The sequence below is a fragment of the Sceloporus occidentalis genome, unplaced genomic scaffold (assembly GCF_023333645.1).
Source record: "Sceloporus occidentalis isolate IW3139 unplaced genomic scaffold, rSceOcc1.0.p SCAF_47, whole genome shotgun sequence".
Taxonomy (NCBI): Eukaryota; Metazoa; Chordata; class Lepidosauria; order Squamata; family Phrynosomatidae; genus Sceloporus; species Sceloporus occidentalis.
Window position 1 is genome coordinate 2304676 of NW_028317027.1, and position 18810 is coordinate 2323485.

Here is an 18810-nt window from a genome sequence, read left to right on the forward strand (position 1 = left end):
ACCCATATCTTTCCACTCCAGTCCACAGAATAAGAACAAAGACTTCATGACCTAAAACTAGAGGGTCAGAGCATTCGATTGTAATATAAGAACTTTTTACTTTATGGAGATGTTAGTAGATAAATGGAAAGCCCCATTAAAATATAAACAAGCATGAGGCAGGCGTAGGAATCTTAAATCTAAAATGAGATTAAGGATTGTTTAGTTTTGAATGAGTTTTATGTGCCAACAAATTCTGTTTCTACGTTAAGTCGTGTATGTTTATCCTTTATGAAAGCTCTATCTAGCGTTTCCGCAAACAATTGCTATGTACAGAACAAATCTGCACCATGCCTTATGCCAGGGAAACGCATAAGGTCTCTTTCGGACATGCGTCATTTATTAAACGTGACATAAGGAGGAGTGATGCAGAGGTTAGAATTTAAGATTGTAACCCTAACCGATATAAAATGTATTTAACAGTATTCTAAATACTAAAATATCTTCTTGATTCATCACATTATTCATTATAGGACAGTAAACTATATATTTTTAAAAATTATATGTTAATGCTTATACCGACACACAAATGATTTAATATCTCGTCAAGGAATTTCATGAAAGACTTTATATATACATGAGGTTAATGGATTATATTCATATAAACCTTTGCTGCAGCTTACAGAGGGTTGAACCATTCCCATGGAAAATCTGAGGGTCTACATTGTCTCCAATTCAGATGGTGACACTGAGTTATTCACAATAATGTAAATTGTGCCATTCATGTAAATATACACGTATGCGTTTCCTGAGTACAATGTCATTTTAGAGACACAACCCAAATACAATACAACATGGACTTCATAGAAAAAAGTTTATTTCAAAAATTACAGATTGCACCATAGACTTCTACTTACTAATACCTTCATGATGCTGGAATAAGGCATCGCAGTACATTTATCAAATTCTAATGTTTCCTTCGATAAATATTGTCAGCCCTCAGCACATATAGAGGTCAGTAATTAGGTCCCTATGGTTCAATGGATTTCGTTTCAATTGGTTTCAGCTTTTTATGGATCACCAGCTCCCCAGTGCTCTTGAGGTAAGTCTCCGATATATCCTCCTCTGTTGGAATCCCGTGAGGAAGCTTCAGGGGCTGAATTCTGGGGATGCAACAGATTTTGTTATATTAACAATTAAGAACATTATAACAGAACTAGGGCTGCAACCAACAATTATTTTAATAATCGATTAGTTGGCCGATTAATCGATTAATCGGATAAAATTTTTTTATTTTTTTTCAATTTAAAATAATGTAATAAAAAAAGTACAATTTACACTTTCATCTCTTTATCACAATGGCCTCTCTCTATTCACCTTCTTATTTTACTGACATAATAATAAAAGCTACAAGAACCCAAACACAGTGTTTCTCAAACTAGGTTTTAATACAAAGTTATTAGTAAATATTAGGGCTGCAACAACTAATCGATAATGAAAATCGTTGCCAACGAATTTCATTATCGATTAGTTGAATCGATTTTTATTGATTATAAAATGAGGGTTTTTTCAGAGCAAACGCTCTGAAAAATCCCCCTCATTATATAATCCGTTTTAGTGACTCACAGCAGCAGCTCCTACTTACCAGCCCCTCCCTGTAATCACTGTGACAACTGGCCCCGCCCCCTTCCTTCTCCCAGAAGGCCAGAACCACATGACTGTGACACTCATCTAACTAAGTATAAGATTAATATTTGGGCTTCTGAAAGTTAGGGGAGGTGGGGGTTAATTTAGGGGCAGTTATGGTTAATGGGGTGTTTAGGGTTAATTTAGGGGAAGTTATGGTTAATGGGGTGTTTAGGGGCAGCTATGGTTATGGGGTGTTTAGGGGCAGCTATGGTTAATGGGGTGTTTAGGGTTAATATAGGAGCAGCTGTGGTTAATGGGGTGTTTGGGGTTAATTTGAGGCAGTTGTGGTTAATAGGGTGTTTAGGGTTAATTTAGGGGCTGTTGTGGTTGATGGTGGTCTTTAGGGTTAATTTAGGGGATGCTGTGGTTAATGGGGTGTTTAGGGTTAATTTAGGGTAGTTGTGTTTGATGGGGTATTTAGAGTTAATTTAGGGGTAGTTATGGTTAATGGGGTGTTTAGTGTTAATTTAATGATGAGGACTGAGGGTTAATTTAATAAAGTTAACTTAAGGCGCAGTTAGAGGTAAAGGGGGGCAGACTAAGGGGAATCTAAATCCTGGGGGCAGTGAAGATTAACCCAGTACTTATTTATAAAAGTATGGTGTCAGTGTGATGCGAACAGGTCTGTGACGCTGAGGGGACTATGAGATATCTGGGGGTATACGGCATATCTGGGGAGGATGGAGAGACATATCTGGGGGTATAAGGCATATACAGTATATAAGGCATATGTGGGGAGGGCAGCGTGGCATGTATGGGGAGGATGGAGTGGTGTATCAGGGGGTATAAGGCGTATCAGGCACAGTGGCATATGTGGGGGTAGAGTGGAGTGGAATATGTGGGAGGCAGCGTGGCATATGTGGGAGGCAGCATGGAGTGGCAAATGTGGGAGGCAGCGTGGCATGTGTGGGAGGCAGCGTGGCATGTGTGGGAGGCAGCGTGGCATGTGTGGGAGGCAGCGTGGCATGTGTGGGAGGCAGCGTGGCATGTGTGGGAGGCAGCGTGGCATGTGTGGGAGGCAGCGTGGCATGTGTGGGAGGCAGCGTGGCATGTGTGGGAGGCAGCGTGGCATGTGTGGGAGGCAGCGTGGCATGTGTGGGAGGCAGCGTGGCATGTGTGGGAGGCAGCGTGGCATGTGTGGGAGGCAGCGTGGCATGTGTGGGAGGCAGCGTGGCATGTGTGGGAGGCAGCGTGGCATGTGTGGGAGGCAGCGTGGCATGTGTGGGAGGCAGCGTGGCATGTGTGGGAGGCAGCGTGGCATGTGTGGGAGGCAGCGTGGCAAGCCTGTGCTCAAATGTGCATAAATTGGGGGGGCTGGTTGGGAAATAAAGACAAGAAATGCATTTTATCAGTTTTTTTTTTTAATTCTGCGTTTGTATTTAACATTTGTTTATTAAATTATTTTACATAAATGAAAAATGTACATTCATTTTTTTATCCGATTAATCGATTAATCGAAAAAATAATCGTCCAACTAATCGATTATGAAAATAATCGTTAGTTGCAGCCCTAGTAAATATTAATTCATATGTTAACTATTTTTCATATTTAATAAAAACTATGAGAAAAAAGCCGTGTTTCAATTTTTTTTTTTATTTACCAAACTGCCCCCGGTTATGCACATCTGACCCCCAGCTTGCCACTCTGCCCCCATATATGCCTTATACCTCTTATATGCCAGTGATATGCAACCGAGCCCCCTGATATACCCTTTACCCCCAGATATGTTTTATGCCCCCCTGATATGCCTAATATCGATATGCCTTATACCCCCTATATGCCACTGAGCCCCCTGATATACCTTTTACCCCAGATATGTTTTATGCCCCCCTGATATGCCTAATATCGATATGCCTTATACCCCCCATACACCACTATAACTCACCCATACACCACTCTGGCTCCTCCCCCTCCCATACCACTCTGGCTCCTCCCCCTCCCATACCACTCTGGCTCCTCCCCCCTCCCATACTCCACTCTGGCGCCTCTCCCCTCCCATATACCACTTTGCCCCCTCCCATACACCACTTTGCCTCCTCCCCCTCCCATACATCACTTTGGCTCCTCCCCCTCCCATACTCCACTCTGCCTCCTGTCAGCCACGGAGGTTCACAAGACACCAGGGAGCCGGGTAGAGAGGCAGAGTGGCGTATGGGAGGGGGAGGAGCCAGAGTGGTGTATGGGAGGGTGACTCCCATACACCCCTCTGACTCCTCCCCCCTCCCATACACCGCTCTGCCTCTCTACCCGGCTCCGTTACTGACAGGAACTTTCACTGCAGCTTCATAGAAGCCTCAGCGTAAGTGAAGGTGAGTAACGGAGGCTGTCTGTGCGATGCAGACCCCCACCGGCTAACAGAGAGGATGATCCTCTGTCAGCCGGTGGGGGGTCTAAACGATGCGCACAGACAGCCTCCGCTACTGCCCTTCACTTACGCTGAGGCTTCTATGAAAGTCAGTAACGGAGCCGGGTAGAGAGGCAGAGTGATGTATGGGAGGGGGGAGGAGTCAGAGGGGTGTATGGGAGGGGGAGAGAGACGGAAGTGAGAGACCGGCCGACAGTGAGGGGAATCCAGGTCCCCTGCAGCGTTGCGGAGGATCTGGATTCTAGTGTTATAATCCGATCTCTGTTTGAGGTCGGATTATAATTTTTATAAATCGATAAAAATCGATTCGATTAGTTGTTTCAGCCCTAAACAGAACATTTACCCCCCCGGGGCAATGATGCCCTCCCATGTCAGCCAACACCAGTATTAAAGGGTACTACTAAGAGGATATGTGGTGAGCTATAGGCAGTGCAGGCCAAAAATGCCTTCAGGTAAAGGAAAAAATAGTATAATGTCTTGAGTGAATTTAAAGAGACATGAAAAGGGATGACTTATTGGAGGGTTAAGAAGATGAACAAGCATAATCAGCAAGGTCTGTTAACCTGCAGTAAGCCCTTACCACTATTATGACCAGAAGAAGCACATTTTCAAGTCGTTCACATCACTACATTTACATATAAGAACATCCAATGATCAAAGAGAGTCAAGACCGACTTGTTCCATCAGACAGATGCAAAACATACATGTGATTAGGGAATTACAGGTAATAGTAAACATCATGGAACGAAGAGAAACTTAGAACCTGAATGACAGAAAACAAAAATATACCAACCTGACCAGATGCTTGACAATTTTAAGTTTTTCGTTGACTGCTGGGATATTTTTGTGAACTACTGGCCTGTGAGCCTAGACAGAAAAAAATTTATTCAGAATGTAAATGAGATGTCAGAGGGACAATTGTGTAGAGTCGCATAAACTTTCAAGACCTCGTGTTATATTTGTTAAGAACAGACATTTGAGCCCTTAAACTAAACCGAGTAATTTTCAAGAAAAAAAAAAAAAAAAAAAGATTTGCTTGGTGCTCTGTTTTACTTCCTCAACACAATCAATAAAATGAGTAATAACAACAACAGTTACCTTATTCAGTCCCAGAACTTTCAGGATATTTTTTTCCCAGTATGGTCGACCAAGCCCAGATTTTATTCGGGTGACAAGATGAAGCTGGTGTGGTTGCTCAGGATCCCCACCATACTTTTCATGATCCTCAGGCTTTGGCTGAAAGAACTAATCAATATAATGTAAATATATCACTGTATAATATGCAGGAACTACACGTTTAATAAAAAAAGAAAACATTTTTAATCTGAAAGTAGTGACAAACATGATAGAAATGCCCCATTTAAAGACAAAGGCATACTTACAATATCACTGGCTTAAGTAGAAACTTCTTAAATAATTATTTTGGAAACGCATCAGTTTGGACAAAAATTCTCAAACGTAATAACTCGTTTTAGACTAGCGTTAGAAACACGAAAAAGCCAACAAACTAAATCGTATGGCTGGCTTAAGAAAAGCATTGTTGTGCGTTATTGTCTAGCAACGCTCCACTGAATAACCCAGTGATATGGAATTAAACGTACACATTGAATTATAATAACTAGCTTGACTTTTAATGCTTTTATTGACTAAAGTAGAAAGTGTGGGACCAATAACCAAACATGCTATAAAATTCAATACCCTGACTCTTTCACGAGGACAATTAACAAACACTTGTCTTACTTCATCGTGATAGCGAGTCTTGGTGAATTTATGGCGGATTCCACCAATCCACATTAGTGAGTATGCGGGATGTTCCGGCACGACCTGAAAATCATTAAAAACAAATAAATCTTAAAAAACCATGCCGATATAGGAGAGCTCATTACATGCTTACATTTTATATCCACATATATCTATCTGATATAAAGTGTCAAAAAGTTATTTTACAATTTTTAAAATCATAGTATAGATACCTTTAATCCAAAGATGTTTCTTGGCACGTTTCGGCATAAGGCTGCCATTGTCATCGGTGAAAAATCTTCTCACCTGCAACGGATGCAAAAATGATCTTTTACTTATAACAATGTTGAGAAATAATTATTGCATCTTCTAAAAATGGAACACGTGTAGAAGAAGCAATGACGCCGTACAGTAAAAACTCTATTCTAGCCTGTTGTAAATTTCTACTAGCCGGCCAGTAAAAAAAATTCAGATACCATAGAGACACAGGATTTGATGGGAGATAAGAACCATTTGGCCCATCTAGCCTGCCCATTTTTCCTGATGGAGAGGTATTCCTTGGATGTATTGGCATTTATGCGGGACATCAAATATAGTTTTATCGAAGCCATCTTTGAAACATACAACAAAACCTGCTGGATCAAATTACAGAAAATAACGGATAACTCGTTCCAAACGCTGCATTAATAGTACAATCTTATCACCTGAACTCCATCTATTCTTGTTGTGTCTAATATACAGAATGCAGCAATTAGACTACTTCCTATTTATCCTACCTTTTATCTTTTTAACAGGCGCCTCAGCTCCACAAATCCATAGCAGTGACAGGCATACATTCGTTTTAGAGGTTACACGCACCCTTGTCCTTTTACTTCCGGTATCTTCGGAGGACTCCGGCGTTCTAAACAAGAGAAACGCAGTTAGTGTTAACTATGAGATTCTACAGTGTCGCCTCCATCACTGTCTCTACGTGTTTAGAACTCTGTGAGTCTGAGCTTGACGCCCCAACCCGGAAGTCTCGGCTTGAATGGCGAGTCTGGTAGACAGCACTCGACTGCTGCTCGTACCCGTGCGCGCTCGTTACTGGGGGACTCGGCAGAAACTCGTATAGGAGGTAGAATGGAGTGCATGGATAACCATATCTAACCAGGAGGGCAATTAGACTGCCAGCTACGACAGTAAACCCCCTAACTAAACACAAAAGTGAAGTGGTACGCGCTACGCAGGACTTTTATAGATGGCTGTGAATATACCAGTTTATGGAAAATACTCTTTTAATCAAATAACTATATTATTCTAAAATCAAGGCATTGGCTAAAAAGATATTCCCTGGGGTAGTTTTGGGGGTAAAATACAATACTAGAAAATGTGAGGGCTTTAAATGTGTCTTTCAAAGGTTGCTGGTGTGTATTGTGTTTCATCTGTATGCTTTTATTTTAAGGAGAATTCTAAAAAGGATCAAATATTTTAACCCCCCCCCCCCCCCCCCGGTTGTGGATAGGGAATCCCCGCTTCACATTTCCTCAGGTGAGCCCCCCGGCCTGTGCCATGGCTGCGCTGCTTGGGGTGGAGAACGCAGCGAGCGGAGTGCTGAGGAGGGCAGTGGAGCTAGACTCGAAAGGGCGATATCAGGAGAGTCTGGTGTGCTATCAGGAAGGGATCGAGCTCCTGCTTCAGGTTTTAAAGGGTAAGTGAGGGAGCACGCAAATAAATGGGGGTAACAGTGGGGTGACCACAACGGCCATGTCTTCCAGGACACGTATAATTTTTACATGTTGCCGACCAGCCCGGATAAATTTCTGCCCTGCAGTATGGAGGATGTATATCCGACTAGTTAGTTCCTTCATTGAGTCTATACATCCCCCTATACCGCAGGGCAGCATTATCTGGGCTGGTCAGCAATATGTGAAAATTATGACTGATGTGGTCAACCTAGGGTACGGTGTTCGCAAGAAAAAGGAGGATAAATATGTGCACGTTTTACATTATGCACACTAGAAACTGTCGGAGTCCTTGTTTATTTTCATGACCTATATAAAAACAAAGACCTCACTATATGTACACCTGATACACCCAGTGTCAACACTCGGGGTTTAAATGCAACTAAAAGATTTTCTTCTACGGCTGAACACCTAAACCTACATCAAAAAAGCTTTCTTTTTGCACTCTGGTCATATGTTTGTTATATCATACATCAGTTTAATTATCAAAATGAATGTTATTTCTTCCATGACAGCCACCCAAGAAGATGCCAAAAAAGTTCATTATAGAAAGAAGTTGAGTGACTACATGGACAGAGCCGAACAGATCAAACATCATGTTCTTAAAGAGAAGGAAGGTGAGCCACAGTTGATCCTGGGTTATGAAAGTTCTCTGCCAAAGGTCTGTAACATGCTGGCTGCAGTGAGATCTACATGCCACAAAATCATTTTGGATGATTAAACTTCTGCTCAAAACATGTCTATTTACATTTCTGGTATACACCTACTGTTTCATTTTGGAGGACTGTGGCAGAAGCCTTATCAGGAGCTCTCTCCAGGTCTTAAGACTAACACTATGTTTTTCTTACTTTTTTTTCTTACCAACTGGAACAGCAACTTTGAAATGTTTTGATAGTTTGTGTACATTTCAGAAAACATTAAAATGATTTTTGCTTTCTGCTGGCTGTCTGTTCAAATATACCCCACCAAGAAAACATGATTATTTCTGTCCTGATGAATCCTCATCCTGAGATAGACGTGTTGCCTGGCAGCCAGCCGCAAACAGTTAGTGTAGGCAGTAATGTGAGTGACAGGTGAATATTTTTCATGCTAAGCAAGATACATTTAAATTCTAAATGTGAGTCACTTTTTCTGGTTTTAATAGATATGTTTTTTTAATATTTTTAAATCTAACTACACTGCAACAATGTCTTTTTTTGCAGAGGGAAAATATCACAAGCAAATCAAGATTTTAGAGAATGCGACAGGTTATAGCTATGAAAATCTTTTCAAGCCGTATGTCAATGAAATGCTTACAGAGGTGTGGGTGGAAGACCCTTACATCCGGTATGTGCATCAAGTGAGTAGTAAGGGTAATATTCCATGATTTGATCATTTTAGTTAGTTTACCTAATCTGACCCCCTTTTATATGACTTCTTTCTCTTTTGTAGTTGTATAACTTTTTACGTTTCTGTGAAATGCTTGTCAAGGGACCTTCAAAGGTCAAGAGAATAAACCTGTTAACCTCCATGGACGAAGTAAGCATTTTGTTTAATTAAGCATGATTTTATTATTATGATGTTAGGAAGAAATATAGCTAGGTTTCAGCTTAAGCCCAAGCCATGCCAAGACCTTTTTTTTTTCAGTAATATGGTAGCCTCAGACAGAACGACAGACATATTATAAAGCACAATTTGAAATTATTCTAGCCTTGGTGCCTGAATAATTATAATTTTAATAAAGACAGGAGGCGAGTATTTTGCATATCTTCCTTTACTCTCACCAACAGCAGCAAAGAAAGAGTTAATAACACAAGTGAAAACAACCAATAGAAACAGTACACAGGTGGTATATAAACCCCTTAACTATCTTCCTCTTCCTCTTTCGTCCGCTGTGAACCGGAACTGAAGAATGCAGCAAACCGTCTAGCAATGTAAAACCGAACCCAACACCCGAACCGGAACCAAAGTCAAGAGCAAGGCGACAATGCACTCCAACTGGGAAACTGAACCGCTGACACGGAGATGGTATCAAGCTGAAACAAAGAGAGACATAACAGAACCAAATTCTTCACAAACATGGTAACACACAGTAGAACGAGTCATCACAAATTAGCAAACGCAACAGAGCAGACAAAACCCCCCAAAAAACTAATTCAAACCTGGCCTACTTACCCAGAGTGTACACCTAACCATCGGGAGGGCAGGGAGGGAAAATACTCGCCTCCTGTCTTTATTAAAATTATAATTATTCAGGCACCAAGGCTAGAATAATTTCAAATTTTAAGGCAAGACAGGAGGCTTCCTATTTTGCATTTTTAACGCCGGAAACCAAACGCCATTGCCCCTGAAGAAACCAGGCGAAATAAAACGGTGGAGGCACGGGACCAATCTGCCGCTCGCAGAATATCCACTAAAGCTCCACCAGCCCGAAGGGCACAGGAGGCCGCAGCTCCCCTGACGGAAAGAGCACTGATGCTCTTGTAGGAGAAGAAAACAGCCTTGAAAGGTTTCACAAAGGAGAGGAGTTGAGATGTCAAGACCGGACAGATCGACGTTGTGCGTGACAGATAAGTCCTGACACACCTGGCGACACATATTTGGGTCGCCTAGAAAAAACGGCTAGGATACAGATGAGAACAACTCAGGGAAGAAATAGAGACAGCATGAGCATCCAAAGCGCTAACATCCAAAACCCTGCAAAATGATGAGACAACAGAAGGGTAAGTTTCGCCGACAACTGTCGGAGGGAGAGCGAATCGTTGTCTGGCCATCCCGAAGGAAATCTAACACGACAGCTACTTCCCACAGAGAACCGTAGCGTGGCGCCGGAGGACGGGATAAACGAATACCACGCAAAAGGTGGCAGACTAAGGGAGCCAAGGGGATCCATGTGCCGTCCCAAACTCCAAGGAGCCCAGCCTCGCCAAGCTGTCCGGTATGACATACTGGTACCTGGAGCCTAAGATTTGCGGAGCAAGGACTGAGCCGCCTCCAATAGGCCCAAGACTGTTCGGGGTCCCCTGAAATCGTCCATAACACCAGGAGGAGATGTCTTTCCAGGATGTGCGGATGAACCTGGACCTCCGGGCCCGTCAGGGGATAGTACAGAGATGGGATCTCCAGAGGATCCTGGGCAGATACCCGCAGCAGGGCTGGAAACCACGGCTGAGCATGCCACGGGGGGGGGGTCACCAGAACCAAAGACCCCCCGTCCCAACACAGGTGATGGATGACCCTCGAAATGACCGTCAGGCGATTCGTCCTGGATGCAAATAGGTCCAGGTGCAAGACCTGACTGAGAAGTCTCCAGTCGCTCGCATCCCGCCAGTGTCTGGAGAACCCGTCCGCCAAGAGAACCGCGGCACCCGGGAGGTATCCTGCCTGCAGAGCATGCTGCAAGCAAGGCAAAAGTCGAAAAACGTCCTTTGTTACCTCTGAGGTACTTGGACCGAGAACCCCCTAAGCGGTTGATATACCGAACCGCCGACATGTTGTCTAAGAAGCCTAAGAAGAGAAAGCGGCTTGGGACCAGGTCGGATTTGAGAGAATTGACTAGAAACCCTAGTTGGTGAAGGATCTGCACCACGAAAGCGGTCTGGACGAGCAGGGTCTCCCGGCAGCTAGAGAAGAGCAGAATGCCTAGATAGACTATACACCTGATACCCCTGGACCTGAAGAGAGCCATAACCGGCTTCAGGAGCTTTGTAAGGCACCAAGGGGCTGAACTTAGGCCGAAGGGAAGGGCCTTGAACTGCCATACCTGCCTGCCCCAGCGAAACTGAAGAAATCGCCCGGAATCTGGGTGAATCGGGACGGAGAGAAAGCGTCTGAGAGGTCTAACCGTGTAAACCAATCGCCTTCCAACATAAGGTCTCAGAAGAGACGGATCCCTTCCATTTTGAAGTGGCGATAAACGAAAGCATTGAGAGCCCGTAGATTGATCACTGGGCAGAAGTCCCCGGTGCATTAGCATACTAGGAAAAAGGAGCTGAGGAAACCGATTGATCCTTTTGCCCACTGGATAGACCCCTTGTCACATAAGGTGCGGAGTTCTGCTTCCATTAAGGCCTGATCTGTAATGCCCTCCGAGATGTGGGCGGTCAGCGTACCTGAAAAGGGGGGAGAGCTGAAAAACTATCTGGAAAACCTGTACCGTTAGGGGGATCCAAGGGTCCGACGAAATCCACACCCAGTCGTGGAAAAAGATGATATATGGCCCGTAACCCAGGGAAGGGAAAGAAGGACAAGAAACATTCGGGCTTACCGAAAACGGAGCGTCCCCTGGGAAAACCGGAAGTGCCTCTACTGTCTCCGCGTGGGTTTAAGGCCCTCTGTTGGAACGGAGTCCTGTAGGACATCTGGTTCTGAGGGAAGTACCGGGAGCCTCGGGATGAACGGCTGGTGGCCCGGCGGTCGACCAGCCCTCCCAGAAAAACGAGGGCCAGTCTGAAAGACCTTCCTCATTGACAGTTTGGCCTTATTCCATGATGTCATCTAGGATACGTGGCGGTTTGATTCCTTGACAAATGTGTCTCCAAACAGTAAGCGGCTGCACCTAGGTCTTTAGGGCCCCATTCCGCCAACCTGGGATCCATGAGGAGTAGCCTTTGCAACGTACAGAAGAGATTGCAACTGTTGCATTTCCCAACAGGCATACCACACAAAGTGCCCAATCTCAGATAGTCTTGGGATAAAGGGGTGTCTCCTATAGAACTGCTCTGTCTGCCAGGGATAGGATTTGGGTGACTGCTCCCAAGTTCTGCTGGGGATCGTCTAGGTGGGGCTCATCCACCAAATACTCACGGACGAAGCGTGAGTCGAAATCTCTGGGCGAGACCAGATTTGCTGAAGCCTCTGATTCACTAGATGAATCCGCATGCCATACGCCCACTATAGATAATGGGTCATGCACCTTACCCTTGCCGACTGAAACACTACTGCCCTTCCAAGGCCGTTTGGAGCCGGACGCCTCTCCTTCAGGTTTCTCGGATTCTGACTCCGATGGTATTGCCTCTGGTCTGGAGGGAGCAGGAGGCTGCCCTTGGGGCAAATTGGCAGACGTTTTAGAGAAAAAGGATTCCACTGAGTTAGAAAAACTTTGCCCCTAACCAGGCCATAAAGGCATCCTGGGATGGCACAATATCCTGAGACATTATGTCTGTATAAGGTAGGTGATGAGAACAGAGGCGCAGCCCGTATATTGTGCACGGCCACAGGGACGCAGCCCGTATATTGTGCACGGCCACAGGGACGCAGCCCGTATATATTGTGCACGGCCACAGGGACGCAGCCCGTATATATTGTGCACGGCCACAGGGACGCAGCCCGTATATATTGTGCACGGCCACAGGGACGCAGCCCGTATATATTGTGCACGGCCACTGGGACTCAGCCCGTATATATTGTGCACGGCCACTGGGACTCAGCCCGTATATATTGTGCACGGCCACTGGGACTCAGCCCGTATATATTGTGCACGGCCACTGGGACTCAGCCCGTATACATTGTGCACGGCCACTGGGACTCAGCCCGTATACATTGTGCACGGCCACTGGGACTCAGCCCGTATACATTGTGCACGGCCACTGGGACTCAGCCCGTATACATTGTGCACGGCCACTGGGACTCAGCCCGTATACATTGTGCACGGCCACTGGGACTCAGCCCGTATACATTGTGCACGGCCACTGGGACTCAGCCCGTATACATTGTGCAAGGCCACAGGGACTCAGCCCGTATATATTGTGCAAGGCCACAGGGACTCAGCCTGTATATATTGTGCAAGGCCACAGGGACTCAGCCTGTATATATTGTGCAAGGCCACAGGGACTCAGCCTGTATATATTGTGCAAGGCCACAGGGGCTCAGCCTGTATATAATGTGCAAGACCACAGGGACACAGCCAGTATATAATGTGCAAGGCCACAGCCTGTATATAATGTGCAAGGCCACAGGGACACACAGCCTGTATATAATGTGCAAGGCCACAGGGACACACAGCCTGTATATAATGTGCAAGGCCACAGGGACACACAGCCTGTATATAACATGCAAGGCCACAGGGACACACAGCCTGTATATAATGTGCAAAGAAATAATATAAATAATGAAAGACAAGTAAAAAATCTACATATACACACACACACACACACATATATATATATATATATATATCAAAAATCTATACTGTATATAAAAGTGCATACCCACCTAATTATCTAGAATTAGGTGAAAAAAGCAATATGTAATGAATAATAAACGGATATTATTCAATAAATCAGCAATAACTGTAGATAGGAAGAGGACTGACCTGCAACTTTGGTGAGCAGCAAAGAAAGAGGGAGAGGAAGATAGTTAAGGGGTTTATATACCACCTGTGTACTGTTTCTATTGGTTGTTTTCACTTGTGTTATTAACTCTTTCTTTGCTGCTGTTGGTGAGAGTAAAGGAAGATATGCAAAATAGGAAGCCTCCTGTCTTGCCTTAAAATTCAAGAGACTCACTGCTTTAACTATACATTATATAACAGAAGCTCGCTGGGATTGTCTAGTCATAATGTATAGTGAAGTCGTAGACCCCTGTATGTTGTGAAATATCATCTATGGAAATGGCCATTTTGGACATGCAGCATGCCGTGCCTTGCCCTGCTAGTAATTCATACAACTAAGAAGCCTTCTAGCTACTCCACTAACTGGAGTTAAATGGTGAAAGAAGCTCTATGTGTGACAAATTAATATACTGTAAGTCTGCTTAGCATCTAAAACTTCTTTTTGGCGCAGGAGAATGGTAAAGCTCTGCAAACTAGTGGCCTACAGGAGATCCAGAATTCTCTCCAGGATTATGGCGTTACCCTGGATGTCGCTTTCTCCTCTTCTATTCACGACCGAGAAATTAGGTGTGGGTCTGTCTTGTGTATTGTGTTTATTTAAGTATTTCTTAAAATATAACATTGTGCAGAAGGGTTAAAGGTAATAGTCAGGGCCGGCCTTAGGGGTGTGCGACCTGTGCGACCGCACAGGGCGCCATGGTTGCAGGGGCGCCTGACCGGGGCTTAGATTAAAGCATCGGGTTTTTTTTTTGTGTTTTTTTTTTAAAACTTTATTTAACATCATTCATGTTAAATAAAGTTTTAAAAAAAAAACGATGCTTAAATCTAAGTCCCGGTCAGGGGCGCCGAGCGGTTGCTCATGAAGTTCTCGGCAACCGCTCGGCGCCCCTTACTCTCCGTGACTCCGTCGCTGTGCCGGCATCTCATGTTGAGCGCCGGACTATTCCGGCTCTCAACATGAAATGCCGGCACCGCGGCAGAGCGAGAAGACGGATGCCTCCCGCTCTCACCGCAGGACTCCGGCAACAAGGTAAGGGACGGGGGTGGTGTAGTTTGAAGGGGCAGAGGGAGGAGGGTGTAGTTTGAAGGGGCAGAGGGAGGGGGGTGTAGTTTGAAGGGGCAGAGGGAGGAGGGTGTAGTTTGAAGGGGCAGAGGGAGGGGGGTGTAGTTTGAAGGGGCAGAGGGAGGGGGGTGTAGTTTGAAGGGGCAGAGGGAGGGGGGTGTAGTTTGAAGGGGCAGAGGGAGGGGGGTGTAGTTTGAAGGGGCAGAGGGAGGGGGGTGTAGTTTGAAGGGGCAGAGGGAGGGGGGTGTAGTTTGAAGGGGCAGAGGGAGGGGGGTGTAGTTTGAAGGGGCAGAGGGAGGGGGGTGTAGTTTGAAGGGGCAGAGGGAGGGGGGTGTAGTTTGAAGGGGCAGGGGGGGGTGTAGTTTGAAGGGGCAGAGGGGGGTGTAGTTTGAAGGGGCAGAGGGGAGGGGTAGTTTGAAGGGGCATGGGGGGGGTAGTTTGAAGGGGCAGAGAGGGCGGGTAGTGAGGGGGGGCACCAGAGGAGTAGTCCGCACAGGGCGCCACAACGCCTAAGGCCGGCTCTGGTAATAGTGTTCTACGGTATTATGTTGTGTTGTAAAAGCATTTACTGGAAACAAAAACTAAAAGCAGCTTTTCAAGGAATGTTGATATGCCCACAAACGTGATGTTCATAATGTATGTTCCTACAGAATAACATGTGCATAGAAGGTGGCGAAATGTAAATGTTTTCCTTCTAATTAAGATACCTAGCTTTGACAACGTTTCTGTTGCGCATTTTGAGTAAGAGACCTTATAATTGTATGTGACTTTTCGCTTTTTTTTCTAGAATATTTTGTTTATATAAATTATTGGTCACTTGACGCCAAACATTTTTTCTTCCCTACATTTTAAGGTGAAAATACAATCTTCCTGGCTTCAAACAATAAGGGAGAACATTTTTATCAGCTCCTAAATACTATTAACCGTATATATACCTGTAGTGTATTCAAACTTAAGTTGCCTTAAGTTGCCTGACCGTTTCTTCTTCCGAATGCACCACCTTGCGCTAGACTATGCTAGCTTTCATTTATTTTATGGTAGCTATGTCGCAAGAGGTGGGAACTTGCCGAAGTTTGCCTGGAGTCTTCGGATTTTGCAATGCTCTGGGGCTTCGGGTTAATGTCTTCAATCTGTGGGTGAAGGAGTGGTCAGAAGTCATGCCCCTCGGCATCTAACTGGAGCTAGCCCTCTCCGCCCCTTATCATAGCCACACACATTCCTACCTCCATAAAGCATACAGTCCTTTTTATAAATTGGATTATAATGTGCTTCTGTTTTTGTCTCTGAATGGTCTATAGTTTGAGGAAACATTTAAATTGCGCTTAACCTTTTGTTAACCAGACTGGTGGTTATAATGCCAGAATATGGTGAGGCCTCAAATGCCTGTTACTGAAAACATGTTTTCTGATTATGACAGGTTTAATAATGGTTGGATGATTAAGATTGGGAGAGGTCTTGATTATTTTAAGAAGCCTCAGGTAAGTGCAAACAATCCCGCATAGGGCCCATAAAAACATATAATATCTGTATTTTGAAGTATAACCTTTTGTGCATCTCACATTAGAATGTCTACATTTTGAATTACCCACATTTAGAGATTAAAAAAGCTATGATATGAATAAATTCAGTTCCCACAGGAACATATTTCAGTTGTTTTCATTTGCATTTCTTGATTTTATTTTATTCTTTTTTTCTTTTTTTTTTTTTTTCTCTTTCTTCGGTAGGGTCGTTTTTCTATAGGTTACTGCGACTTTGACTTGAGGCCCTGCCATGAAACATCAGTGGATATTTTTCATAACAATCATACATGGAAGACTTGATGGAAATCTTGTATTTTGTGGGAGCTGGGGAACAATACTTTTAGGGCAGCTAACAAGCAGTCTAGCCCTTGATATTTATTTTCATACAGGGTCTCAGACTTCTCACGCTTTTTAGGTCTTACTGACCCGTATGATTAAAGTGCTTGTAATGGCAGCTTAATGTAAAATAAATCGTAAGTCTTTAGCACTCGTCCTGCTCCAGGTTTCTGCCTCATAAATGCATGATTACTCTATACATAGCATAGATTGACCATGACGCACAATTTTGGAACAATTGCTCTTGTATATTTGGTGCCTATGAAAAAGGGGTATTCAGCGCCTCGGACGTAATTTGTTTCACCGATGACAATGTTAATAGAACATTTTGGATGTGACTGCCTCTTTAAGCATGCAATTTACGCTGGACCAGCATCCTTTGAATATGCCTTCTATGAGCACAAAAATAGTTATTAGTATTATGTGATGTTAGCATTGTTATTACCGGTATTTATTTTTAATTTTATTATTATGGCTTTTGGTATAAACCAGGGTTTTTATATTTTTACCAGTGAATCTTTTATAATTCTCAATGAAAGATATAAACTTTCAAATACTTAAAGTTTTAGATTGACTGAGGTCAACGATAAACCTTGTTGAATTTAAATGATGCCTCCTAGTGGGTTAGGGAAAACTCAATAACACATATTCTCTGAAAACCAAAGGACAGTTTCTGTTCCATTTTTACCATGTGTTAATATTGCTTAAAATGATCATGTTCGCATAGCAAATATAAAAAAAATAATTTACTGGTGATTATATTCACATAGCATTCTGTAGTTTGGCCAATAACGGATAATATACATGCAGTTTATATGCAACACTATGGAAATTTAAAAATTGATCGGATGTGTCTCGTATATCTAAAACGTAGTCACTGACCTGAAACTGGACACATTAAAATAACTGACTTGACCAATAAAAGCGGTTCTAATCACACTCAATAACATTTTGCATTTAGGTTTGAGCTCATGAAATGTCTTATTTTACAGGGTATCAATTTATACTGTGGAATTGTGGTCTCTAAATGACAATCTCACAGTTGTATGTTGATTGAAAACCTATAAGGAACAGAGCATTAGCTTGTAAAAGAGGTTGATGAAAACGGAGTTCCTGTCTTATGTTCAGCAAATGTATTTTTGTATGTAATGACACTACAAATTTTGATATAAATGTTTTATTTTATATCATAAGTTTAAATTCATTGATGTTAACAAACTGTATTATCTGAATAATAAAATATTTTACTTTATCTCATGATGCCGTCAGATAATTTTATGCAATCGTCTTCCCAAAACGTGGAATAGAAAAAAGTAAACGGCATAACTTATTCTCCTCAATTCTTACTCACTTGCATTGCAGCTTTATCTCCTTCCAAGAATGGGACCCTTTGAGTGTAGTTGCTACAACCGTAAAGCTAATTGTCAGAGTTCCCCATTGCAGAACATGGTCAGGCTCTTCGTTACACACTCTTATGATTGTCCGTTTTTACGTAGAGCATCTCACTTATAACATAAGATACTTACTAGGCTGTCCTGAACATACAATAAACCTGTGTTTGAAGTTTGTAGCATTTTGGGTTTGCGTTGCTTGATTTCTGGCCAGGTGAAAGTGGAATCTGGTCCTACCTACTCTATGACCACGTTCCACCACACTCCCTGCCCATTTCAGGTCTGTTGAGAATCAGTCTTACCATCTTGTCTCAGCTCTGCTTCTTCTGCCTACAATAGAGAGCAAAGAGGGATAGCTCTGGGTTTTCAAGGACAATTCTTCTGTTCCATCATGTCATGTGTTTTAATGTTATTGCCAATTGTTGGAATCTGCTGACAATGTATAAATAAAATATAATGTAAAAGGCATTTAGACTAGATGGGCTAGGCTTCAAAGTAATCAAAGAATAATACATTTGTGCTGACAGTATCCCTTAAAAGTATATATAAAAAAGCTGGTAATTCTGTTAATACATACCATGCTGCTATGGCAATTACCCTTGTATTACCTTTATAAAACCCTAGTGTTAATTGCTTCACAACCTTGTACCGAGTGAGTTGTAACAGCTATTATTTGACATTGGTTAGGAATTTAAT

The 18810-nt window shown here is 43.3% G+C and overlaps 2 protein-coding genes across 2 annotated transcripts; one reads left to right on the top strand and one right to left on the bottom strand.

The window, feature by feature from the left end:
* Window positions 1-1009: 1009 nt before the first annotated feature.
* LOC149289197 (large ribosomal subunit protein uL30m-like) lies at window positions 1010-6060 on the bottom strand. Its single transcript, XM_089490864.1, has 5 exons — window positions 6007-6060; window positions 5774-5857; window positions 5132-5278; window positions 4827-4900; window positions 1010-1142 (listed from the first exon to the last, which is right to left on the bottom strand). The coding sequence occupies exons 1-5, from the start codon at window positions 6058-6060 to the stop codon at window positions 1010-1012; spliced, it is 492 nt and encodes a 163-aa protein (XP_089346990.1).
* A 1261-nt stretch (window positions 6061-7321) lies between these two features.
* LOC149289198 (MIT domain-containing protein 1-like) lies at window positions 7322-16687 on the top strand. Its single transcript, XM_089490952.1, has 7 exons — window positions 7322-7460; window positions 8010-8111; window positions 8697-8833; window positions 8926-9012; window positions 14256-14371; window positions 16285-16345; window positions 16592-16687. Exons 1-7 carry the CDS (start codon window positions 7322-7324, stop codon window positions 16685-16687), a joined length of 738 nt encoding a protein of 245 aa, XP_089347078.1.
* Window positions 16688-18810: the final 2123 nt, after the last annotated feature.

Bases quoted from the DNA above. Each gene is read 5' to 3' on its own strand.
- LOC149289197 (XM_089490864.1), bottom strand. From the start codon at position 6,060: ATGACAATGGCAGCCTTATGCCGAAACGTGCCAAGAAACATCTTTGGA. The intron at 5,279-5,773 runs GTAAGACAAGTG...TATATTGATTAG, and splicing joins AGACTCGCTATCACGATGAA to TTCTTTCAGCCAAAGCCTGA. The intron at 4,901-5,131 runs GTAACTGTTGTT...TTTTCTGTCTAG, and splicing joins AAGTTCTGGGACTGAATAAG to GCTCACAGGCCAGTAGTTCA.
- LOC149289198 (XM_089490952.1), top strand. From the start codon at position 7,322: ATGGCTGCGCTGCTTGGGGTGGAGAACGCAGCGAGCGGAGTGCTGAGG. The intron at 7,461-8,009 runs GTAAGTGAGGGA...CTTCCATGACAG, and splicing joins CCTGCTTCAGGTTTTAAAGG to CCACCCAAGAAGATGCCAAA. The intron at 16,346-16,591 runs GTAAGTGCAAAC...TTTCTTCGGTAG, and splicing joins ATTATTTTAAGAAGCCTCAG to GGTCGTTTTTCTATAGGTTA.